This window comes from Amborella trichopoda, chromosome 3 (assembly GCF_054954075.1).
Source record: "Amborella trichopoda isolate Santa Cruz 75 chromosome 3, AtrichopodaSantaCruz75HAP2 v2.0, whole genome shotgun sequence".
NCBI classification, from domain to species: Eukaryota; Viridiplantae; Streptophyta; class Magnoliopsida; order Amborellales; family Amborellaceae; genus Amborella; species Amborella trichopoda.
In genome coordinates, this window is record NC_142338.1 from 45,320,756 (window position 1) to 45,348,377 (window position 27,622).

At 35.4% G+C, this 27,622-nt stretch overlaps 2 protein-coding genes and 2 long non-coding RNA genes across 4 annotated transcripts; 3 read left to right on the plus strand and 1 right to left on the minus strand.

Moving 5' to 3' along the window:
- Positions 1-837: 837 nt before the first annotated feature.
- On the minus strand, positions 838-2,804 carry LOC148782899 (uncharacterized). Its single transcript, XR_016051293.1, has 3 exons — positions 2,549-2,804; positions 1,222-1,304; positions 838-1,036 (listed from the first exon to the last, which is right to left on the minus strand). It is a non-coding gene; the product is annotated as an uncharacterized LOC148782899 (long non-coding RNA).
- A 458-nt stretch (positions 2,805-3,262) lies between these two features.
- LOC148782900 (uncharacterized) lies at positions 3,263-6,080 on the plus strand. The gene is made up of 2 exons (XR_016051294.1): positions 3,263-4,229; positions 5,797-6,080. It is a non-coding gene; the product is annotated as an uncharacterized LOC148782900 (long non-coding RNA).
- A 13,179-nt stretch (positions 6,081-19,259) lies between these two features.
- Positions 19,260-19,625, plus strand: LOC18443946 (ATP synthase subunit b', chloroplastic). Its single transcript, XM_006854126.1, has one exon. It carries the CDS (start codon positions 19,260-19,262, stop codon positions 19,623-19,625), a length of 366 nt encoding a protein of 121 aa, XP_006854188.1.
- Positions 19,626-22,718: 3,093 nt separating this feature from the next.
- LOC18443945 (uncharacterized) lies at positions 22,719-27,287 on the plus strand. Its single transcript, XM_011628662.3, has 4 exons — positions 22,719-22,780; positions 24,268-24,434; positions 24,964-25,251; positions 26,334-27,287. The coding sequence occupies exons 2-4, from the start codon at positions 24,288-24,290 to the stop codon at positions 27,144-27,146; spliced, it is 1,248 nt and encodes a 415-aa protein (XP_011626964.1). The 5' UTR covers positions 22,719-22,780; positions 24,268-24,287; the 3' UTR covers positions 27,147-27,287.
- Positions 27,288-27,622: the final 335 nt, after the last annotated feature.

Sequence of the window (27,622 nt, forward strand, 5' to 3'; positions counted from 1 at the left end):
AGGATCAATCAAAACATGAGCTACTTTTTGGAAGATAGTAAGAGTACCTTGGATCACTGATTTTGAGGCCTGAGCGTCTTGCTTGGTAATCGCAAATACTCTTCCCTTCATCTGAGGCTTTGAAGCTATCTCTCCCTGCTTTGGAAGCTGTTGTGTCTGTAAGCTAGGACATTGTTTAATCTGGTGTCCCAATTTTCTACATTTAAAACAGGCTCCGGTATTCCAATAACAAGGGCTTGATCCATGATTTTTCCCAAATTTTCTACATGGTTCTATTGGGTTTTGAAATGGCGAGGGCCTTGGCTTCTTGTTTGGCCTTTCAAACTGTTGTCGATTAGATGATGTAGGTCTAACATGACTGATCTGATTTTTCGTCTTTTGGTAATCTTCAAAATCTTTTTCGACAATTTGGGCACGATCCACTATTTCAGCATAAGTTCTTAATTTCAAGACTGATATTCTGCTTCTAATAGCTGGCCTGAGACCCCTTTCAAATTTCTTCACCTTTCTTGCCTCATTATTAATCATATGCGGTGCAAACCTGGCCAATTCAGTAAACTTGGCCTCGTACTGTGCTACTGTCTTATTTTCTTGGATTAATTCTAGAAATTCCATTTCTTTTTGGTCTCGAATAAAATCTGGGAAATATTTTTCATTAAATGCCTCTAAAAATACTTCCCAAGTCAAGGTTTTATTTTCTTTTACCAATACTCCTTTTGCCATTCGCCACCAGTGTTGTGCCTCACCTTCTAACATAAAAACTGCCAAGGCCACCTTCCTATCATCAGGACATTCCATAACCTCGAATATTTTTTCCCCATCCCTCGGCTTCCAGTGGGTTTACAGCACCCTTAAAAGAAGGTGGGTTTAATTTTTTAAATTGTTCGATATTGCTCCCACCATTTCCTGTAACTGACTGCCTGGGTGGATTGTTGTTTTCCATCTGATGTTGCATTAGAGCAACCATATTTTCCAAAGCTTTGTGAATTCCTTCCATATTGGCTTCAGCTATTCTGGATCCTGACTTTATCCCGGTCTGTACACACAATAAATGCGATTTTAAGTACATTCTTTTTAAATTTCCTAAGGATCTTAAACCTATTGCTCTGATACCATAATTGTTACACCCCAAGAATTTACAATACTATTATTCCTGAGATGTGACGGACAAAACATATATACATCGATTGATAGGACAAATTTACAGTGGCGAGGTCTTACATAGTAAATAAAGAAAGCTAGCACAACAACAGTATCTTCCAAGGTTGATCTTGACTAGCACTCAAAATGAATCCGTAGTTATCCTGAAAAAATGTTTATCATAGTTTGATGAGTTTGGCTACTCAGTAAGTGATCATCATAATCCTAAAAATAATCATGATTGAAAGATATCAATATTTTCCAAAATGAGATCTATTAACAGAAATGCATCAACAGTTTCACTTTCAATAAATGCATAATTAAGTATAATCCGAGTAATTGAAATCCTTATAACACTTTTAACGGCAGTACATAATTCAAAGGATTTCACAAAATACCCTACTGGCGTCCCAAGTAGGTCACCTATATACCCCATCAGCGTCTTGATGGGTCCACTTAATCCCTATCGGCGTCCCAGATAGGTCCACTTAATCCCTGCAGGTCCACTTATACCTCACCGGCATACCGGATGAGTCCACTTAATCCCTACTGGCGTCCCAGATAGGTCCACTTATACCTCATCGGCGAACCGGATGAGTCCACTTGCATACTTAAATTATTTCTAAATATCTTTAAACATTCGAAAGAAGCAATATCATGTACTCAACATATCACTGAAACCATTAATATGAATTTCACTTAAACCATTAATAACAGTTACTTTCTATAATATTTCAAAAATAACCAATCAAATATTTTGGGCTCAAATTTAGAAAGGTAGCAGTTTGTAAAGGCATTCTAGCATAATAGCCAATTTAATATGTATAGAAAAAAAAAACTCTTATAAAAATTTAAGAATACGGAATTATCACAATTTATGGAATATCAATTCACAAATAAACATTTCACAACAATACTATAATCAATTGCAAAAATGTCAATTTTTAAATAATAAGGCAGTCATTTGCACATGAATTTTACAATGTCTAAAAAGAATTTAACGACGAAAGAACCTTTATTGATGGGTTTTTTGAGGTGTACTTTAATTCTACAATATGCCTTTATTGATGGGTTTTTTGAGGTGTACTTTAATTCTACAATATAAGGTTGACACCTTATACAAACTCTTTCCTTCCTTAAAAGTCGCAATTCTATTTTTTTCCTTTTAGATATTACTCCGGGGTGCACGTGTTCGTGTGGTTAAGTAGATTAGGAGTGGATTCCTTTTATTTCCCTAAACTCTTTCTAGTTTGGGCCTATGCCCTATTTTAGTGGTATACTACTTGTCCACCTTAACAATATAAAACAAATTAATTAATTAAATATCTAGATCTTACACTTTGGCTAACAAAAGATGTATACTTTTTAATTTAAAACATTTCCTCATTTAAAAATTAAAAGCTTATACATTTGAACAAATATCCCTGGAGGAAAGATAACGAGGCACATGCAGTGCATGTGCTGGTGTGGTGCCCAGGGAAACCATGGACATACATATGCCCGTGGGATCACCTTCTTTTGTAGACAAACATGTTCATGTGCCCCTCTCTCTCTCTCATTCTTTTGTACAAACAATTCCATGCCTCTTTCTCTCTCATCCATGCAAAAGTTCATGTGCTCTGTCTCTCTTATCCATGCAAAAGTTCGTGTGCTCTGTCTCTCTTATCCATGCAAAAGTTCGTGTGCTCTGTCCTCTTATCCATGCAAAAGTTATTGTGTTCTCTCTCTCTCTCCTCCATGTAGTTCTTGTAGTTCTTGTGCTCTCTTTCTCTCTCTTGTTCTCTCTCTCATCCATGCAAAAATTCTTGTGCTCTCTCTCTCTTATTCATGCAAAAGTTCTTGTGCTCTCTCTCTCATTCAAGCAAAAGTTCTTGTGCTCTCTCTCATCCATGTAAAAGTTCTTGTGCTCTCTTTCTCTCTCTTGTTCTCTCTCTCATCCATGCAAAAACTCTTGTGCTCTCTCTCTCTCTTTCATGCAAAAGTTCTTGTGCTCTCTCTCTCACACCCATGGGACCCAGTGCAGCGTTGCAAACAGTGCACATGCTCACGTCACCTGATGGCTTTATTAACATCCATCCATGCAAATCCATCTCAAAAATACTTTTATTAAGAGGCCCGCTTTTCTACATATGCGGCCTTGGCCGCATAAAAACTAGGTTCTTTATAAAATACGAGAGCAAACGAAATTAGTCCAATTTTATTTAGGGTTGGTATTGCGTCCATAGGCTGTGGACGTTACCTTTTAATGGTTCAATTGAACAAAAATACCTAAAAAATACTCCAAATAAAAAATACTAATCAAAATAAATTTAGAGGTTTTTTTTATCATTTTGTATTTCAAATATTCTTTAAATATTTTTATTTTTTTTATATTTATAAACATTCACCTGTCCCCCAAATTTCATATAAATATTTTTTAAAGTAAATAATAATAATAAAATATTAAACAAATTTGTTACGTTGGATTTCCACTTTTGAAATCTCAACCATTGAAAGCGTGCTCGAGCACCACTTCATGTGGACGGGATACATTTTCTTTTATAAATATCTTTTAATTAAAAGGATACATTTTACTCTTGTAGGAGCTTGGTATATGCGCTCTCAAAATATTCTTACCAGTGAAAGATGCATTAATAAATCCCACGCGAAAGTGAGTGGCATATAATTCAGTGCTTACTAACTAAGTCAAAACTCACGTAAAATGAATTAAAATCGGGTCCAAAATCTTGCTTCTAAAATATCATCTTAAAGATCCAGGACCCAATTGGATCCCTACAATAAATCGTTTGTAAAAAACGATTTCCTGTAAAATACAGCTCTAATAGAAAATATTCTTTGTAAAATGGATGTTTAATGTTTGGAAAGTATCCGGAATCTGGATACAATCGCTACTATGAAAAGACTTAAATGCGATTGATCCCTAGAAAGGCAAATACGGTGGAGATAGAGGGATAAGGAAATGGGCAGAGCAAGACGGAAGTATGGAGAGATTTCTATGAAGTAGGAGAGATAGAGAGCGAAGTAAGAAACAAAGATATAAAGATTTTGGAGAATTAAGAGGAGAGAAATAAAGAGAGAGAGGTAGTTTGGTCAGAGATTGCCTTTTTTTAAAAAAAAAAAAAAAAAAAAAAAAAAGAACTTGCCGTGTACTCGTTTTCAGTTTTTTTGTTCAGGTTTGTAGGGAAATCAAACATGGAAATTAATTGTTTAGCTTGTAGTGAGAAAAAAAATGTTTTGGGCTGAAAATAGAGAAATTAATTTATGGCAGAAAGCATTCCATCCCAAATTTTGAATCCAAACAATAGAAATGAGCAAACCCATTGAAAAACCATTTCTCAAAATATTTTTCCGGAGATCTAGGCTGCCCTCAAATGAGTTGGAATCAAGGTTTAAAAATTCGGCGATCTAGATCGAAATCGTTTGATCCATATCGGATTTGGCACTAGATGAACAAGATCTGCCAATATATTGGGAATCACCCAATCCCCCTTGGATCACAGATTCGACTGTAGAGAATTGGCAATTCGCTACAATAGAATCGCCGAGTCGAAATGCACTTCCAATAATGCACACTGGATCACGGATTTTGCTTTTTTCAGGTTTTTTTTTTTAATGTTTTCCAATATTTTGGCTTTTTCTGGATTGAAATCATTGTAATATAGCATGTTTTGTGAATCAACCATTCATCAAAAAGAATTTCAATCGATCTTTGGTGCCTTTTTTCACATTTTCTGAAAAAAATAATTTTGTTGCAATTTGGTGCGTTTGAAAGAGAATTGAAGCTTTCACAATGTATGTGTGTTAATTTGTTCGATTATTAAACGATTATAGGTAGATTTTTGCTCGAAATGTTGCTGCTGAAAAAATGACCTTAGTCCAAAATTGAACATCCCAATCGTTTTATAACTCGTTTTGGATAAAATTAAGTAAAATGTTTTTATTATCTAGGCTTCACCTCTCAAATAAATTAAGTAATTTATTTATCATTTAGTAATTTTTTTCTATGAATTTTTTCTTGCTTGCATGTGATAAAAATTTTAAGGTTTCTGAAAAATCCATCATTTTTTCAATTTGAACTTCAACATCATATTATTTTTGCTGCAATTTGATGTGTTTGAAAGAGAGTTAGAAGCTTTTACGATTTACGTTTGTGGATTTGTTCGATTATCATAAGATTGTGGGTTGATTTTGGTGCAAAATGTTGCTCGCCTGTAGGGGTTTTTGAGAAATCATTTTTTAATATATATATATATATTGCTTAATAAAATTAGGTCTTTTGATGAATATGCGCTCTTGATACATATGGTGTGGGAATAAGTTTTTTTATTTGTTTTTTAATTATCTTTAATTTTTTTTCATGACTGTATATTTTGGGGGAAAATATTGGCTTTTTAATATTTTTTAATGTTATATTTTTTATTTTAATATTGTAGTATTTTCTATCACTTTTTAATTATTATTTTTACAACATTTGGACTTGAATGCATTTGTATATGTTTTTACTTCTTTTTTTTCATTTCTTTTATATACTCCATCATGATCCTTTTCTTCTTCTTTTTTTGTTACATGAGGAATGTTATGATCTGTTTATTTTTTATCTTTCTATATTTTGACCTATTTAATTGTAGTTAATGTTTTCTCTTATTTTTGAGATAGCATATCTCTTTGATTTTGAGGTATACATGAATCGATATAATGAATTGTCGAGAGAATTCAATGAGATGCATCAATACGATGAAGAGGAAGAACATCACCACCTTTCATTTTGGTATTCGATTGTATTTTGGTTGTTATATGCTCCATTTTGGACTTTATATTTATATATTTATTTTTTTCAATGCTATGGATAAATGGTTAACAGAAATCCATACATGAAATCATCGTCTTAGTATTCACGTATTTTTACAAAAATAATGAAATTACATAATGAATCACTTCTATTTTTTTTCGGAAACTAAATATTTTTATAGACTTAGAAAAGGAAAAAGTTTATGTAAGGATGCAACCTTATAATGTAGAACTACGGATGCACCTCAAATATCCATTGGAAAACATAGTTTTAATGTTGAAAAACCCTTGGATTGATCATCTCAACATCGAGATGTATGACTATGAAAAATAAAAAGATTTTAAGCATCAGAAATAATACATTTTACAACATATTATATACACCGTCCATTTTTAAGATTTTTATATGTTTATAGATCTACTTGATTTTAACCATTTTTGAAATTTAAAATTTTATAATTAGATATCAAAATAGATTTTGAGATAATCTTAAGAATATTTTACATCAAAACTATATACCATGATAAAATTTGAAGGTGCACCTTACCTCTACAGCTACGGATGCATCTGTATGCCAACTGCACCTTTTAGAAAAACTTTTGGGCCGAAACCCACCGATCCGACATGATTTTTGGGGCGTTGATCCGGTTTGCAGATCCGTTTTTCAAACCTTGGTTGGAATCATGTCGAGCACCTTGCAAGCATGATTAATACATGGAATTCTTTCTATTGTTCAAAAAATATTAATACCCTGTTTCTTGATAATTTGAACTATGTTTCTTGATACTAACATGAAAATAAAACTCAAAACTTCACATTATGGCACCACCATGTCCCTATTTGCATATGGTTAAGATTGTTATCCCAATACAATCATCCAGGGTGCTATACACTTATCCTCCTCACCAAATTATTAATTCCCTCCTTTAGCCAATCCATCAGGAATAGATTTCTTAGCTCATATGCGTCTGCAATTCTAACGTCCATTATCTTACCCATATATAACTTGCTTATTGGTTATGAGCAAGATAAAAAGAGAAAAAGAACAAGATCAATCGTTTCTTCATCTTCTTTACATGGGACATATATTTGTATGGATTTTACCCTTTTTCTTCTCTTTCAACCACACATATGCACCTGATTTTGTGCAAGCATGGATTTCTTTCTCTTCGTCCATTTTTTTTCTTTTTTTTTTTTTTTTTTAATTGACACACACTCTATGTGTCTCTCGCCCTCTCTCTCTCGGGCAATTAGCTCAGCCCTGCCCTAACCAAGTCACTTGGCCAATTTTGAGTGGACTTGATCGACTAGTGTACACCTTAAAAAGAACCAATAAAAAAAGAAAAAAATAATTCCTAAAATATGGGGAGATAGGTTGGGGAAGGAAAGCGAGAGCATTTGGGAAGAGTAAGAAACAAAAATGAAAATGGTTGATGGATTTTCAGACCGCTTTAGAGAGGGAGAGAGAGAGGAAGGAAGGGGAGAAAACTAAGGGGCAAATTTATATCCTTTGTGTGGATGTCTATGTGTGTGAGAGAGATTAATAATATATATATGAAAAGTCTTCCCAATGCCTATAGGCAAAAATGAATAGTGATTTTACATCACCGTCCAAAGTTTATCGCATAGTCACGATTGTCTGATAATGGTTTAATTTTTATTTTTTTTACAAATCAAAATAATTTGAAATTTGGAACGTATATACATCTTAGTGAGTCGCACTTAATAAAAATATGAAAAAAATATTTTGTTAATATAAATTGATCAAAATACCCCCATAAATTATCAAGGGTATTTTAATCAATTGATGTTTTGTGAATTATTTTTTAATATTTTAATTAGATTACTCTATTTTTTATGAACATACTCTCCAAATTTCAGACCATTCCGATTTGTAGAAAAAAAAATAAAAATTAAAACACTATAGGAAAACTATGACCGTGTGATGAAGTTTAGATGGTGATGAGGGTAGGCGAAATCACTGTTCATTTTCACCTATAAGGCATTTTGTCGTATCTTTTATATATATATATATATATATATATATATATATATATATATATATATATATATATATATATGGACCCAGTTTCTATATGGCCAAGCCCGCATATCTATAAATGCGGATCTATTAATATATCTCTTTTTTAGATGAATTTTTTTACTTAATTTTTAAGGATATGTGACCTTTAACATTGAGATCATGAATATGAAAAATACATAAATTTTTAAAACCTGGAAATAATAATTCTAGTTAGAAAATATTTGGACTGTTAGTTTCCATTGTTTTTAGATGGAACACCTACTTGCATCCATCTTTAAGATGGATGCTTTACACATTTCGGACTACATATGTAGTCATGCGGTCCAACCCGCACCTAGGGCAGGCCCGACTTCTCTCCCTCTCTTCTTCTCTTATCTTCTCCCTCTCTTCTTCTCTTATCTTCTCCCTCTCTCACACACAAAAGTCTGGACCCACACCTTAGGCGGGTCCAACTCTTACCCTCACACCCTCAGCTTCTCTCCCCCTCTCTCGTCCCACCAAGTCTTGGACCCGCACCTAAGGCGCGTCCTCTCTCACCATCTCTCACCCTCTCTCACCCCAACTTACCTGTTAAGATACCCAAACCCACACCATAGGCAAGTCCATCTTTCTCTCACCCCAACCTACAACCCAAGACAACCGGACCCGCACCATAGACTGGTCCATCTTCTTTCATCCCCCTTAACTCATTTATCTCTCACTCTAATACATCCCTCTCTCTAACTCATATATTCATTTCTAATTCACTCATTTTATTTTATTTTTGTATCATTACTTCTTCACTCTTTCTCTTTACTCATCTCTTCTCTCATCCTTGAGCACTCGAGCCAGGGTCTTCTTGAGTTAGTATCTTAGGGTTCTAACTCTCCGATTGCTACCCTAACCACCAGTTCACGTAATATTGTTGAGTCGTAAAAGGCATTGATTCTCTTGCACTCGATCACTCAGGCTAGGGTCATCCTAAGATAGCTTTTACTAGAGTTTTAACCATTACATCACTCTAACCATTGGGTCGCACAGGGTTCGAGCTGTGAGAGATTTTGTATCTCCTTTCACTCTATTCTCTTCTCTCCCTTGATCACTTTTAGGGGGCTTTTTGGGTTAGTGACATAGTTACAGACTAAGTCCCGTAACTCCACTTTCTAAATCCTCCAGGTACCAATGCTTTGAGCCCGATGTTTTTCCTTGTCTCCTGTAATACCTCTTAGGATAAGTTACTCCAAGAGGTGGCTCGATTTTTCGGTCATCCCTTGACTTCTTTCATCTCATTTTCTTATTCTTCTACTTAACTCTAAACCAAGCTCTCACCAACCTATTCTTATTCTTCTCTTTCTTCTCTTTCATACCTATTTTTCCTATCACTCTACCCTCAAAACTAGAACCACTAACCCACAAGTGCATTAAAGATGAGTTTTATTATAAGTGGACTTTTAATTAGTAGTTTTTTTGTGAGAGTTAAAGTGAGGTATTGATTTCAGAGGGGGCCCAATTCAAACCACGTTGTTGGACAGCCAGAGGGCTTTCGTCATTGATCTAAGAGGGTTGTAGCCTGGGTGTATCCCACGAACTCAACTCTAGTGCGGTAGGTGCTTGAGTCCACCGCTTCATTGCTTTAAAATCTTCTCACTGTTGGAAATACCTATCTACACGTGGCACGGGAGACACACACACGCGCACGAGTTAAGCGGTTGTACAAGAGGGGATTCATCGAGCCTAAGTCTCCGAGGGAGCCCGAGCGAGGTAAATCCAGGCCCGACCAGTAATATTATACTATAGTTAATAATTATACATACATCGAGACAATAAAACAACATCTCTATGTTCACCTATTTTACAAAATAATGAAAGTACATAATGCACCACTCCTAAATTATTTTAGAAACTAAAAGAACACTATTTTTAGATATTTATAGTGATGTTTTCAAAAAAAAATTGAGAAAAAAATTACCTATTCGGCCGATTCTCCAATCTGATCCACCGGTCCACCAATCTGACATTGGTATGGGTGTGACTGATTCATGTCACCAATCCGAAAACACTGGGTTTAACTTTAGGATGCGGATAGCATGCAGTCAAGCCCACACATGTAGAATTGCGGGCTTGGCAATAAATATATTTTTAAAATATAATTTGATCTTAATTTGAAGAGAATATATAATCTTTAACTAAGAGATCATGAATATGAAAAAATAGATAAATTTTGAAACTAAAAATAATAATTATATTAAAAAAACATTTTGACCGATAGTTATAATTGTTTTTAGATAGTCCACCTATTTTCATCCATTATACCTCTGGACGACATACGGTAGAAATTTGGTTCAACCCCACGAAACAATTATTCTTAGCCTTTATATGTTTTTTCTCTCACAATTCTTAGAAGCTGTGATTTAAAAATCGATGATCCGATCCAAAATCGGGCGATCCAGATCAATAATCTCCATGACCTTGCCGGATCCAGTAAAAAATCAAGATTCGAACGATTCAAAGTAATAGACTCGCCGATTTTTTGTTGAACGACCGATTTTTCCACGATTCTTCACCGATTATCTGCCCACATTTGCTCTTCGCACTTTCTCCCCTCTGCAGCCCACTTTGCTCTCGCCCCCTTCTCTCTTCGCACTTTGCATCTCTCTCTCCTCTCTCATCTCCACCTTCACTCTCCCCCACGAACCATCCTCTCTATTTGTCCCTCCACTCCCCGCAAGCCATGCCTATGGTTCAATTTTTTTTTGTTTTTAACTTTTTGAGTTTTGATATTATTATTATCTATTTTTTTTAGGGAGAATTTTATTTTGAATAGTTATTTTTAATGTCATAACATTGAAACTAATAAAAAACTTTTATTTTTATTTTTAATCATATGATACGAAGGTGTTTCTTAATATTTTTTTAATCATGTTTATTATAATATTATAAATGATAATTATAAATTGATAACCAAATATTATATTTTTATTAATTTATTTATATTATAAATTATATAATATATTATTTTGTTATAGTTGTAAATTAGATTTTTTTTTGAATTAGATTATATTATAAGACAAGTTTTAAATTTATTTTTATTTTTCAATTTAATGTATAATATTATAGTTAGTTACGTTGTGATAATTTTGGTCGAATTAAAAGAATTATAAATGTTTGATATGATAATTTTGGGGTATTATTTTTTTAATTTTATAATATAGAAGTGTACACCTCCAATTTTTTTTAGCTCAAAAAATATTATTTTTAGAGATTTTTTTGTGATTATTTGAATTTTTTTTTGGACCAAATTCGCCGATCCAGTCGATTCTCCGAACCAGATCGTCGATCCACCGATCTAACACAGTTTTTAGAATGGCTGATCCAAGTCACCGATCCGTTTTTTAAACCTTGTATCAACCATCTTATTCTTAACACTTTATTTGTGTTCAAACTTTCTGTTCATGACTCTCAAAGTTTACAACTTCAAAATTGCCGATTGTGTTGTGCATCGATTCAAATTTTATTGAGTACCACAAATGCTAGGGTAAAGCCTTGTTTTAGAAGAGCATCAACTTCCGTATTAATCTCCCTATGGAACAATGCATATCTAAAAAAAAAAATTGCACAGTGATATCTCCGCTCGCATCCAAAATTGGGACTACAATTTATCGGATTTCTAACTTCCCTTACACCAGTTTATCCCATTGTTGGAGTCTTCTTCCACGGCAAATTGAGATTAGGGAAAATTTTCAAAATATTCATATGAGATGATTATGGGTATTTTGAAATTATATCAAAAGATATAGGTAAGGTATAAAATTAATCATCTCTTATGAGTTTTTTAATAAATTGGCCCAAAAATTATTTGTGAGTTCTATGCCTTGAAGGAGAGTGCTTGCCTGAGCTCTGGATGGCATTGGGCTAGGCAGCCCGGCCCAGCTCAGAGGTACTAGTCTTGAGCTATAAAATATGGTCCTAGGGCCAAGTCAGTCTAAGCCACCATAGAGTGAGGGTTGGCTGAGGCTTTGGCTTGGGCCGCCATAGGACTGGCCAGCCAAGCCCACATTTTCCCTAATGTCATTTTAATATATAAAGCCATGTCCTAGGCTAGGCTCCCCTCAGCTGTGTCGGGAACGGGCCTAGCGGGACCCAAGCCAAACTCAAGCAAGGGCTGCCCAGCTTGGAGCCAACCCTATCGTTGGCGGTACAAATTCCACTTGAAATTGAATTGTCTACTTTTAGTTTTAGTCTCCTTCAAGAACATGGGAAAGGTTTCTATGCTACTTCGACAACATAGGAGTTTTATCCTCTCCCTACTATCCAGCTCTCTAATTTTGATCAAGAGAGCCATTCACCGTTTGATTTTAGATCTGACGTCTCAAAGTTTTTTATTTTTAGTTTTTTTATACAAATTGTATGAATATGAAATTTGGTATGTGTCATCTTCTCATTGGGGCGCACCTATAAAAATATTAAAAACATTTTTTCAATAAAATATAGTAATCAAAATACCCCTTGAAACTTTCAGGGGTTTTTTGGTCATTTTATTTTATTGAAAATATTTTTTTTTTCGCTAGTGTGAGTTTAATAGAGGAATGGATGTCCAATATTTGGTGTCAAAATAGTTTACAGAAAAAAAAATTAAAAATTAAATAGTATAGAGACATGACATTGTGATTGGGAAAATCTTAACCCTCCATTCATAATGAACAGTTGGATAAGAGAGATGATAGAACTTCTATACTGTAGAAGAAACATAAAAAGCTTGTCCCAATAAAATTTTATAACTTCTATCAAAAAAAAATTGAATCGTCTACCATGTCATATCTTGATGTACCCCAAACGTTCATCCGAAGTTAACTCAAGCTCCATTATAACGCCTCAAAGATTATCATGTTGCATCATTTCCACAGTTGCCACCCAAGACCTTCCCCAAGGAGGGCGACCTTAGTTTGGATGGGGCAACATCAAGAAAAAAGGTGCTCAAGGGCTCAAGTTTTTGGGACGTGACTCATTGTAGCCCCTGCATTCAAGAGGCCCGGCCCAAATATTCCGAAACGGAAGGACAAAATAAAAGGGTGTGGTTTGTATAAGGATACAACTTTATTTATAGAAGTAAAGTTGCGGTATTCTAGTTTGTTTTTTTAGTTGAACGGTATGGATCTGGCATATTTTTTAAAACAATATCAAAATTGACATGTTTTTTGAGACAAAGTCAAATCTATACTGTTCAAATAAAATAAACGATGTAGATTAATATAATATTACTTCTACAAATAAAGTTGCATCGTTATGTGAACTCTTTCCAAATGATAATCTCAGGTTTCCACCCGCTTCACCCATTTCCATAGACATGGGGAGGATTCCTCTTGGCCTACTCAAATTATGCATAAAGTGTCCAAGCAACCTGGCGACGGCCCGACCTATTCTCAATTGTTTTTTCTTTTGAAGTCATGGTAGCGCTAATTGCATTGGATTCCAATTGTGTGCGTAAGTGGGATTAGAGAGAGCCGTTAGGTTAGAACAAGATTAGCGTGACGCCAGAAGGAATTTGGCGGTATACATAGGGTTAATTTGGATACCTGAAAATATATTATCTATGAATTATATATAAGACATTACCGTATAATATATTACATGGAAATAGATTGTTATTGTTTGGGTAGTATTTAGATGCAACATGGGAAATACATTGTAGTTAGATTACACAGTTTTATGTAAAATTCCCTACATTGTACCTTAAATTTGTTCTTACATTGCTCTTACTGGACATACTTACATTGCTCTTACTAGATATAGCGATTTAATATAGAATTGTCTATAAAGATACCATTTATCTTTTGTACGCACAATAATTTTTGTCCTTTAAATTTTAAAATGGATGGTTGTACCAATTGAATAAATACAAAATTTCAAAAAAAATCACTTCATGACTCACTTCAGGCCATCCAATTTGACATCTAATTTTTTATAATGATTGTGACCTCCATTTACGAAAGATAAATGATCTATTTGTAGACATTCTTATTTAATATTGAAATGCATAGGTAAAGATAGCATGACTATATCATGCTTGTCATGCCTCAAAGAATAATAACTTAATATTGTGAATTAATATTGGTCATAAACGTTAAGTGAACTATTTTAGTCACAACCTTTAAATATCGTTAATTTGTAGTTTAAATAATAAATTGTGATGTATTTAAAAAAAAAAAAAAATCTAAAAGAGTAATCATTATCATTTAAATAACATATAATTTATCACTTTTTTCTGCATTTAAACCCTAATATCCCCAAAAAAATCTTTTTTTTTTCCAAATGATTTAGTAATCATTATAATTTATCCCTTTTAGATTGATGAGGTACAGTCTTCATCTAATGAGGAGATCTAAGAAATCTTCTGCAACAACCCATCAATCCAAAACCCTTTTGGATTGATGAGAAAAATTGAAGACAACCCAAAACATATTTAAAATTGCTTCAAAGGCTTGAAGAGCAATGACGTAATAATATGAGAACTGATGGCTTCAAATGAGGGCTATAACCCAATTGAAGATAAAGGGATATAGAATTGGATGTGCGCATGAGAGTGTAGAATTGGATATATGCAACATATGCAAACACTTATAGGTGGAATTTTGAGAAAAAATAGAAATTGAGAGTTTAGAAAGAAAGTAGAAATGGTTGTGCGTATAAGTAGAGTTTAGAGAGAGAGTAGAAATGGATATGCGGAGGAGGGAGGGAGAATAGCGGGAGAATAGATGTGCACATGAAAGAGGGAGAATGGGGAGATAGAAGATTTTTTTGGGCAAGAGACTTGTATAGTTAGATTACCCGTTAAGCACGTAATGGATTTTACAATCATTCTACGCGTAATAGATTTCACGTATTTTTTAAAAAATCTTTTGTAATTTATTTCCAATTTCTTACTATTGAAGTTTACTACTATTGAAGTTTACTATTGAAGTGTACCCAAACATGATAAATCTCATATTTCCTTCTAATATGTTTCTTGTAATAGATTTTCAGTTACCCAAACGGCCCCATAATGTCAAAATAAATAAAGGAATGGCAAACAGGGTTCACATTGGGTTGGCGCCGGTCCTGAAAAATTTAGAGCAGGCTAAATGTAGCTCAGGGCCGAGCCAAGGCCAAGGCCAAGGTCAAGGCAAAGCAGCTTCATCCAGACCCAGGCTAGGTCCAAGACAGAGAGAGAGGGGGTTGGAAAGAGGGAAAATTCACCCACCCAGCCTGTTTCGATAAAAGAGAAAAAATATAGTTGAAAAAATAGATTTAATAGAAGAAAATGTTTTGATAGTACTGCAAGCCTATCAAAATAAGTAAAGCCTCACCTCAAAATTTAGTAGAAATTGTAGTTATGGGGTCCATAGTCTTTGTGTAGAACTAATTTACACCAGTGTTTAAAGTCTTTACGCTAACATAATACTGTGTTTCACTAATTATCTACGACCCAAAATTAAGCCGCCACTTGATGGAGCCGTTATCTAGAGTCCTAGCTTTTAATCCTCACCTGCGGTTTTAGGCGTCCTAACCTTAGAGAAATAGGCATAGCCCTGCTACTCCACACACATAACCCTAGACCCTTAGAAACCCTAAAGACAAGAACCCTAATTTCCCCTTTCATAGACCTATACTTTGGACCTCTGCAACCTTATGCTAGCCAAGACATACACTTAAGCTACTAATCAAAACATAGATTCTAGGTTACATAAATGTACCCTAGACTCTTCTTTTAGACCTTTGGCTTAGATTTCCTCTATCTTATTCAAATCTAAGTTAGTACCGCCTTAGTCATAACTATGTTCGATACCAATTGGCGGATCCTAAGAGGTGAAAGAGGCCAACACAACAATCTTGGATGTGGTCAAGACCACCTTCTAAATGCCGGGCTTGTGGGCCTAGCTTCCAAGTGAGTTCATCCCTTTGCTCTTCATTGTGATTTCATTTGCATATTTCTAGTAGCTTAGTCATAGTTCCCTAATTCATAATCATTTCCCAAATCTCTCCCTTCGTAGCTCTAGATTTTTTGAACTTCTTCCTCTGATTGACTTCATTCCGGTATGAAAGTACTTGGCGTCACGGCCGAAGCCCTACCTTATCGCCCTCGAGCGTTGTGAACATAAGTCCTAAAAATATTGTATATTGTAACACATTATCTAGACCATCCATTTCGCCCTAAAAATAAGTGCTCACCAATCCCCAAGATCTATATCACTTTTTTAGCTACAAATTTTATAATCAATGGTAGAAATTAATTATAGAGCCATCTTAGAAATTTCTCACACCGAAAGTATTTTCAAAACGAAGTTTCGAGGTGAGGCCCTACCCTTTTTTTTAGCCCTTATACGAACTGCATCCTTTAATAAAACCTAGGGTGACACGTTCTAAATCGTGCCCATTCGTAGTTATAGTGTAACTAACATCCCTTCCTATTCTAAATAAATAATAGTGCCAAAAATACCCTATACATAGGCTGGGGAATGGGCCGGGCTGAGCCGGCTTGGGCCTGAGACTGGCCTGGGTCCTTATCGGGCTAGCCCTAGCCCGTCCACTCTCGGTGGAAAACTACACAGTGCATTTATAGGAACTTAATTGAGTTGTATGAATCGGACCGAACTAGTCAATATGACCAATGAACTAGTACCTTCTCGGGTCCGATCCAGACAATGAAATGGGGAAAAGCAGATCTAAACTGGTAAACCAGCCCGTCACGGATCGGGGCCAATTCAACAGCTAAGATGCAAGCTAGCCGTTCCAAATGTGTGGGTAAAATGATAGTTTCAACCCTTCTTTTGCATTTTCTAAAGAAAAAAAAGGGGCTTCATAGGTGGTGTTTAGGTCTTATTAAATACGTAAAGGTTAAAAGGTTTTTCTTGGGTTAAAGTTAAAAAACAACTTATGACTTTTATAAAAGAGAGATTAAAAGAGAGAGAAACAGGTTTATTCGATATGCTCTCCCTTGCTCGATCAACAAGCCTCCGCCAAAAAGACGTCTGGCCAAATTTCGGCAATATTCCGGCAATTTCAACATCAGGCTATTTTTTTATTTATTATTTACTATTTTAATTTAGAGTTTAGAAATTACAAAATAAATGAAAATTTATGTAGCCTTGCTAGTTTTGGGAAATCAAAACATAAGGGTTTTACAATTTTGGAGGTATTTTTCATTTTTGGATGCAATTTTATGTTTTTTTTAACGGAATTTTACAATGTGTAAAAGCCCCTCAAAGAACTAGCCGAAAATATAAAAAGGAAAAACCTAATATTTTTGGATTTTTTCCTTACATATATAGTTTTAATTTTTAAAATTTTAATGTTGTAATTTGTTAGGGCTTTTACAATTAAAATTTGTTAAAAACCCCTAGAAGGTAAATCTAAAAATAAATAAATAAACAAATAGTTTGGTGCAAAATCGTAAATTTTTTATATTCCCTTGAGCTTGGGACATGGTTTGATTCCACTCCCTCGCACCTCTCACCGTGCTAATCTTGCATGGGATTTTATATTTTGTATAAGCCATTAAAACAAAAAATGTATCAAAATCATCTAGTGCCTGTTTTTTGTTTTTTTATTTTATTCATTTAATTTCTGTTTAAAAAAAAAAAAAAAAAGGTAGATAGGGAAACCAAAAAAAGAATAGATTAATTTTTTTTTCAATTTTTATTTTTTATTTTTAGAAAAAATTTATATGTAAGAATGCCAGCATATGAACTTTAGCTGTACTTAGTTTCTCTTGATCAATATTTTATTATTATCTTATGAGCGTTTTTTTGTTTTGCATATTCTTTACAAATTTAAGTTATTGTATCGCTAATAGTTATTTGTTTTAATTTTTTTCAGATTTTTATTTTCTAATTTTCTCTAATTTTTCCCATTTTTTCCTTATTTTACTATTTTTACGCATTATTTAATTTCTTACACTCGTCGTACTAGTGAATTGGTCTTATTCAATATAAACTAATGCGGGCAAGCTTTCTATGCTTGCCCTATAGCATAGAAGTTCTATCTTCCCCCTTGTCCAACCGTCCATTCTGAATGGAGGGTTAAGATTGCCCCAATCACAATGTCACGTCTCTACGCTATTTTTTTTTAAATTTTTTTTATAAACTATTTTGACACCAAATTTTAAACGTCCATTCCTCTATTAAACTCGCACTAGCGAAAAATATAAAAAAAATATTTTCAATAAAATAAAATGACTAAAATACCCCCGAATGTTTTGAGGGGCATTTTGGTCATTACATTTTATCAAAAAAAAAATTTAATATTTTTTATAGGCGCGCCTCAATGAGAAATGGCACGTACCAAATTTCATATTCATATAATTTGTATAAAATAAAAAACAAAAATAAAATACTTTGAAACGTCAGATCTAAAAATTAAACGATGAGTGGCTCTCTTGATCAAAATTGGATGGCTAGACGGTAAGGGGAGGATAGAACTTCTATATTGAAGGGGAAGCATAGAAACCTTTCCCAACTAATGCCCTCACCAATTCAGTCGCCGGTCCGATCCTCATGAGTCAAAATATTACTCACAACTAGCTAGTGTATAATGTGTCACACACTTGTTGTGTATCTAAACCATGGCATAATCTATTCAAGTTTCAAAATAGGGAAAATATCTCAATAGACCCCATTTTTTAGAACAGTGTCCCCTGAATTTTGAAGACTATCTTGCGGCGTTAAATTTTTAGTGTTTATTCTCGTTTGATGCTTTTAATAACATTTTGTTTTCCTAAATAAGAGAAATGATCCTATAGGACCTTCCCCCACCCATGTGTGTAGAACTTCAAAACATCACCATTAAATTTGATACGAATCTATAGAAAAATAAAGTCACACACCTATATAATAACTTTTTTAGAGATTCGTACCAATTTGAATGGTGATCCTTTAAAGTCCTACACAGGTAGGTGGAGTAAGGTCCTATAAAATCATTACTCCCAAAATAATATCCCAATTCCCTCCCTCATTTTAGGTACTATCTCATTTCTCCCTCCAACCTGTCTCCTTCGCTCAAGCCCCCTCTCCCTTGAACCTCTCTCTCGCTCACGTCCCCCTCCCTTCAAATCCTCTCTTTATCTATATGTCGCGTCTCTCTCTAATCCTAGAGCCAGAGGCCTGCAATCAAAGCATGACTCATTTTCCGGCCATTTTTCACAACGAGAAATCCTAAGGTATCTTGATGGAAATTATCTTTCTTGACGAACCTGGTTTTTTACATTTGAAGAAACCCATTCGCTAAAACTAGCAGGGTCACCATACCGACCTCCGCTGGCCTTGCCCTCATTGAAATGGAGAAAACTATAATCTTCGACTTTAATCTCACTCTCCCCATCACTGGCGAATTACTGCTCCTTATGAACAGTGTGAGAGACACATCAAAGGAGGTGAAAGAGGCGCAAGCCGCAGCCATGCTGAGCGCGGTGAGGGCAGAGATGTCATGGGCACTGAATCAGATGAAGAGGGAGGTGATTATGGATTTGGAGGTGAAGATGGTTGGGGTGGAGACCATAAAGGCCATTGACTCAGAGATTGCGGCCCTCACCTTGGAGATTATGAAAAACGATATCGACAAGAAACTACTGGTGTCTTGTGACCATTTTGGTGTTTCTCTTCTTCCTCTCTCTCTCTCACAGTGGTTTGTGAATGAAGGGTAAGGGTTTGGAGGAAATGAGAGAACACAAACAAAAGCTCTTCGATAGAAAATAGTCATATTCTCAAGCCTAAAGAGATTTGATGAAAAACAATCATATTTTCAAGCCTAAAGAGGACTCCTGACCTTGCCACTAAACTGGGCCATACCTAAACCCCTCTAAATTTTAGAGCACCTCATATCTCTCTCTAAATATATACAAACCCTTATTTGTCCCTCCATTAGTGGAGAGAGACTCGTGAAGATCATGTGTACTGCTCCATTACTACTGAAAAATAAATGGAAAATCTACCATAAAAATTTGGATAGAAACCGGTTTTTTTTTTTGTTAATCAAATAGCAGTAGATTAGAGAGAGAGAAAATAGGGGGTCGGAAAAGAGGCTCCGAAAAAGATAAGGAGGTTCCGGGAGAGAAGATATGAGAGAGATACAGAGGTGAGCCCATGGCGTATGAGAGAGAGAATTGAGATAGTGGATAAAATGAGAGAGGGTAGATTTAGGGGGATAGCAAAATGCTACTAAAAGCATCAAACGGGGATCAACAATGTTGGGGTTTTGCAAGAAATGATTTTAAGAACTTCAATGCCGCAAAGTAATTTTCAAAGTCCAAGAGACATCGAGAAACTGTTCTAAAAAATAGAGTCTACAGAAATATTTTTCCTTCAAAATACACGAGTCTTTTGGTGCCCCCGGTCGCATGGCATCACGCAAGAACGTTCTGCAACTCTGAGGTACAATCGGACGGTCAATAGAAATTCACTCTAATCCAACGGTCCAAAATAGGGTGAAAATACGGGAGGACTTCGAAGAGTCGTGATTGCCTGCCTAGTTCCGGGTTGCATCTTTATATAAACTTTTTTCCCTTTTTTATTTCTAGAAAATGACCCACAAGTACGACGATGGCCACATACAAAGACAATATACAAAAACATAGGCTCATAAAGGCGGACTGAATCGTATTTACCTTACAAGAGATGGGTTTTATTGTCTTTACCCAAAATTGAGGGGATAGAGTTATGGTATCGTCGCCACCCATATGTCATAAAAGTACAAAGAAACAAACACACACCCGGTAACCTGTCCCATTGGAAATCAAAACTGATCCACTTTTTTTTTTTTTTTTTTGTTTCTCACTCTAAAAATCCCGTTTCGACCCACCCAATTTAATTCTTGTTTTCTTCTCTCTCTAAAACTCCACATGTTACTGTTTTGTAAAGTCGTTTCTCCCCTCACCAAACCCAACCCAACCCAACCCCCGCGCATAAGGCACCCAAGACTTCCTCAAAAGCGGCCATTTACATGTATTCTCCTCCATTCTCTATATCTAAAATAACCATCTATCCATCACGAAACCTAAGCCACTAAATCCTATCATCATTTTTCTCTCTCTCTACCTCAATTACCACTTGCATTTGGATAACGATGGCAGAAGAAAGACGTATATTAGGCTTTTTTGGATTTCCATGGAGAATTTTTTTGGGTAGCCATTCTTCAAAAAAGTAGGGTATGTCAGTGGAGATTTATGCCTATGATCTTTAATGAGAATCGAGTAAGAGACCTACTCATGACTTATTCATGAGGCGTCAAGGCACCTTTAATGAGAATCAAGTCAGAGACCTCCTCATGAGGTAAAAAAAGTGATAAGTCAATGTGGATTTGGGCCCCTACCATTTGATTAGGAATTAAATTAGAGACCTCACCATGATGTTTGACAATACTACCACCAAGCCCCAAGTCATCCTCTCTATTTAGACTATAGAGAGATACTAAACCTAAAAACCTAGAGATATAGGGATACTTGTGGTTTTGAAGAAAGAAATTTAAAGGGTTTGGTTTAGATGGAGACCAGCTGAGCCAATCTCCCGGTTTTTAAACTCTGTCTTGTAAACACGTTTTTATGAGTCCATGTTGGAATGAGCCACCTCTTAAAAATTTAGTTTTGTGATGGCTTTTTGGACTTAGTTTTTAAAGACATGTAATATCTAACATGAATATGAATAAATAAATAAATTTTAAATAAAATAATAGTTTTATTTAAAAAAAAAACAGTTAGACTGTCAGTTTCAATTGTTTTTAGATGCGGATCCGGTTTCTATGTAGCTAAGCCCGTATATGTAGAAACACGGGCTTCTTAATAAATCTACTTTTGAGATGGATTTTAAGATTTAATGTTTAAGGACATGTAATTTCTAACATGGAGATCATGAATATGAAAACATAAATGAATTTGAAAACTAAAAATAATAATTTTAGAGAGAAAATATTTGGACCGTTAATTTTCATCATTTTTAGAAGGAACACCCACTAACATCTATCTTTAAGATGGATGCTTTACACTTTCTGGACAACATAAAGGCCCGCATGAAACAATTTTGTTTTAGATGCATTACCTATTGGGTGTGGTTTCTGCGACCTTAAACAATTCAAATAAGGTGCACCTCCAAATTTTATCATAATATATATTTTTATTGTAAAATATTATTAGGTTTTTCTCAAAATCTATTTTCATATCTAATCATAAAATTTTAAACTCTAAAAATGATTAAAATCAAATAGATCTATAAACATATGAAAATCTTGAAATTTGACGATCCAGATAATATGTTGCAAGATGCATTGTTTCTAGAACTCAAAATCTTTTTTCTTTCATATTCATACATCACGATGTTAAGGTGATCAATTAAAGGGGTTTTCAACATTAAAACAACCTTTTTCGGCGGATTTTTTTAGATGTATATGTAATACTACATTTTAAGGATATATAAACTTTTTTTCTTACCTATTTACGTCCATTTTATACCTCGAGGACTGCAAATGTAATTCGTCCATGAAACGATTTTCCTCTTCTTAAAGAAGTAATCTCAAATTCGCTTAGATCCAACGGTTGAGAGAGAAGGGCCATAAGGGAAGGGCCGTAAAGAAAGATTCCCAAATTAGAATAGGTCGAGCCGTACGGTGTCTGTTTTGTTCGGCCGCACGCGGACCGGACGGTTCCGGAAGACTGATTCATGGCAACCGGCGTTGCACGTCGACCGCGTGGTTTACCAGTACGGCCGGTCGCCACCCTATATAAGCGGCCGAGACGAGCGGACACCCCGTGCTTTCCACACGTTCTTCTTAATTCACTGTGCTTATATTCTTGAACGCCTTCAGTTCCAGGTGATTTTTTCCCCATTTTTCTCCTTTTTTCTGATTTGGTTTCTAGAGTTCATGATTTACGGTTTTTACCCTGTTTATAGGGCGAATTTGGGTTTTAGATCTGCGTTCTGGGGCTTTTATTTGATGAATGTTGTTTAATGTTTGAATATGATCAATTTCTTAGGTCTTTGATTTATGGTTTCGGTTTCCTGAATGTGACTATGATTGTCGATGTAATATATGTGATTTAATGATTTTGTGTGTCTGTGACGATGGTTATGGCTGTGATGTATGTGAAATTTGTCAATTCACTATGTGATTGTTGGCCCCTTCAGCAATCCCCAAAACCCCAATTAAGGGGAAAAGGAAAAAAAAAGCAAGGAAGAAAATCAGGGAATTAAAAATTTATTTCAATTAAAGGATAAAGAAGGAGTCTACAACTGCATCAACGAAAATTGATTAAGCAAAGTCCTTTTTTCTTTTGTTTTTGCTTCTCTTAAAATTTTTGTTTGACAAAATAATAGGTGGATACCCTCTTTTTTATATTTTTTCATTTCCTTTGACAAAAATGGAATAAATTGGATGGATTAGTAAATCTGCAAACACAAATTGATCAAGTTTCTTTCTCTTTTGTTGGTAAGTATTTTTTTTTATCTCTCAGTTTATTAGAACTTTTCTATTTCCTCCAAAAGCATGGGTAGGAATCTTTTTTCTTCTTTTATTAAATCCGTCTTTTGAACTAGTTGATGAACAGGTTTACAGCAATAATCATTTAAAAGTGGTCATTTCGTATTTTCTTTCAAAATATTTGTTTTCCCCAATGAATTTTTTTTTTTTTATATTGTACCTTGATAGAATGATATGTATGTGTAATGGAGTGAATTAGATTCTTTTTCTAGGCCTTGGGGTGTATTATAACTGTTTATTTAATCAATGTTGGGTTCGATAACTCGCATTTTTCTTTTTCTTTTCTTTTTGCTTTTGGTCATTTCTTTTGATCACATCTGTTGCTCAATCATTCATGTGAAGGGCTCATTTTCAGTTGCTAAACCTTAGCCAACTTTTTGACTGATTAATCTGTGTTCTATCTTCATTGAATCGATTGATTTAGAGACAATAAAGCTAGATCTCATGTAGTTGATTATCAATTAACTATGCTTGTTTAATATCAACTGGCAAAGACTTTCTCTTGGGTAGGGTTAACCTTGTTTAGATTCCATGGACATTTTAAGTTTTGTTTAGATTAATCATACATGTTGCATCATGCATGGCATGGCAATGGGTTCTTTTCGAGAAATATGGGGATGGCTTTCTTCTGTTGAAAATGAACCTGGAAAGATTTTGGTTACTGCTAGATATAGGGAATAAAATTTGTGCATGATATTAGAAGTTTAACTTTGCTCAGAACACCATGTGCATTAACTTACATAATGGGAATTTGTTTTATGTTAGTTCAGAGTCTCATGTGCCAAATATCTTGGTGTATCTTACTTTTCTTCATTCTACAGGATAAACCAGTTTATCAGAAATGGATAACTTCTTGAAAGGTGTGAGTGACAATTTTTCGTCCGACAGATTCTTTGCTGTTCAGGACATTCAACGATGTCCATTTTTGAGGAACATCAACGAACCCACAAGCTTCTCTTTCTCTTCTCCAGTAAATTTCCCCACACCAGTACGTCTCTCTCTCTCTCTCTCTCTCTCTCTCTCTCAAATACAAACATTAGTCCAGTTCTCTCTCTCACACACATTCCAACAATTGTATTAAAGGATTTTATTTATTTTTGATCGGGATATGAGGATGTTGGACAAGGATGGGATGGCTACCTCGTGCTTTCCACTTGAATTGAATTTTCCTTCTGATTTAAGCACTGTGCTTCTATCAGCATTCGATGAGCAGCAAGCATGTCATTCTTTAGCAGTACTTGGATGTTAATGGGGAATTTTCACACTCTAAAATTGTTCATACGTGCAACTGCTTAATATCCTTTACACTGGTCATGTTGCTACATGTTTTTCCATCTCCATTTTGGAACCATGTGCATTGCTTTTGCGATAGAGACAACCATCTAACTAAAGAAATCAGAAAAGAGAAAATGTGTCGGTACAATTTGCATAGGCTGATTCTGTGCTGATTTTTAAGTTATATTAGTTTGAAGACTATATGCTCTGCTTTGGATATCTGAATTTGTTTTATCTTGCAGGTCCGAGGAGCTAAAGGTCCAATATTTGAGGATGGGCCCAATTTTGATCTGGCATTTAGGCTCTTCCATGGTCGTGATGGAGTCGTTCCCCTTTCAAGAAGGTCAGTTCCCTCTTCTGAGATTCCAGAGCCTCCCTATCCGACTCCTCAATTTAACCCTTTGGCAGCAAAGGCAGCCACCATTAGCCTCTCAGCTTTTGGACCTGGTGGGCCCTTCAGCTTCGACACCTTTAATGAGAAATGGAAGAAACAAAAGAAAAAGCCCTCCAAGAAGGAACCCTCTAAACAGGTAAAGTACCATTTCAAGATTTTTTCATCCTCTTCCGAAACGAAAAGAAGGGAAATGAAAAAGATTTTTCTGTTGTGTTACCAAATTTTACAATGCTTTATAATAAAAAAATTATATCAATGCTTTAGCCCCATCTTAGCAATCAATAGCTATTTGAAATTGATGCCCTGTTGGTTGGTAATGTCTACGACAAACTCTAGTGGCACGATATTCATTGTTGAAGTGACTGGTTTAATGGATAGTTGCATAGTGGAGATGGCTTAAAATGCAGATTATATCGGCCAATCTGCTACACTAGTTTGACTTTTAGTTTAGTTTGTGTAGTTGTTGAGATTTGCTGTACCTTACGTATATACTACAGTTTAACACTTTAAAATAAAAATAAAAATGTAACACGCTTTTGGGTGACTTTGGTGTTGTCTCTTCAGTTCTTTGACCTCATTGGACAGGCCATATATATATATATATATATATATATTAATGGACTACCCTTTCTGGGCTGTCTGCACCATCTGTCCTACCTAACATCTACTCCCTCAGTGTTTTATTTTTCAGACTAAGAGGATATTGGATATGCCATTTGAATAAACCCTGTCTTCTTTCTTTTCTTTCTTTTTTTCGAGACAAAACCACCTGTGATTGAGAAATCTAAAGAACTACCAGTTTTCAGTAACAAATGCGAATTCTGGTGAAGTTTGAAATTAGGGAAATTTATCAATGACCCATAAGCGATAAACTATTTTGAAATCAACTCAAGAAATATGGGAAAATCAACTCATGTGTATTTGGATGAAATCCCTTGAAATTATATGAGAAAACTGTTTGCAGGTTTGGTCATGATGGAATGTGTCTGTGTTGTGTTTTGAGAGTCAATCGAATGAGAGTTTGTAGTTCAGGTGTATCTGTGTATGCATGCATTTGAACACGTGGTAGTTCTGCTGAAATTCACATATCCAGTGGCATGGTATTATAATTACGGATTGCTGCTTTTGTAGTTCACTCTTTTGTTTGACCAGTCTTCACTTCATTCTACACACAACAAAACCAATTTCTCACTCTTTCTCCCCCCCCCTTTCAACCAGGCTGACTCTCATGAGGCCATGAGCAATGATTGGCTTGAGACCGGAAATTGCCCTATCGCCAAGTCCTATCGTGCAGTGAGCCGAGTCCTACCTTTGGTCGCCAAAGCCCTTCAACCACCACCAGGCATGAAGCTGAAGTGCCCACCAGCTGTGGTGGCAGCTAGAGCTGCGTTGGCTCGAACCGCTTTAGTAAAGACCCTGAGACCCCAACCCTTGTCTGCAAAAGTGCTCGTAATCGGAGTTCTGGGAATGGCAGCCAATGTGCCTTTAGGCATTTGGAGAGAGCACACTGAAAAGTTCTCTCCATCTTGGTTTGTAGCTATACATGCAGCTATCCCCTTCATAGCTATGTTGAGGAAATCAGTTTTGATGCCTAAGTCAGCTATGGCATTTACTATTGCAGCTTCAGTTCTGGGCCAAGTTATTGGATCAAGGGCTGAGCGCAGTAGGCTTAAGACGAAGGCACTCTCGGCTGAGATGATGGGGAAGGTAGAGAGTGAGGGGATCGATGTGGAAACAGGTTTAGAGGGAGTAGATATGATGACATTAACCGGAGGTTATAATGGAGATTTTAAGAAAGAAGGGATAACTAAAGCTGGTATAGAGCAGAAGCAGATGGAAGCAATGGGTGTAGCAAAGTTAAGTGTGGAGACCCAGGAAATGGCATCAATGGGGAGGAAGGCAACTTTAACTGGTGTGAGCTTGGAGCAAGTGGGAAGGAATGATGGTTTTGTTGGGCAGGCTGTAGAGGCTGGGCGGGGAGGTGGAGGTGGAGGTGGAGCTGGGCCGTGCAGTGTAGCTGTATGCTTTTGAATCATGGGCTCTCTTTCCATTTGAGTGATTAATTGTGGAATATTTCCCTGGTGTTTGGGACATTGAAAGAATACAAGGATGGCCTTGTCTAGAAACTACAAATTCATGAATAAGATATGTTCAGATCTGTACTTTTTATGATATGTTTGTTTCCTTTTAGTGGTTTGCTTTGTTGGCTTGCGAGATTTCATTTCGCAGTTGAATCGCACCAGAAATTAAGATGGTTGCCAAGAAAATGTGTGCAAGGTAAAAAACAGCAAACCTAAACCTGCTATTCTCAAATTGCGTTGCATTAGGTGAGGTGAGGTGTGGCATTCTAGAAGGGAAAACTTTATTGGGTTGGACTTTTCTAAGCTTTTCAAATGAGCATGTGCGTTAGGTACATGTATTTGGATCGAAGGCTTTATTATCTTGGACTCTTTCAAGTTTTGCGGATGCGTGTTTTAGGTCAAACATTTTGGCTCTCTCCCTCTCTC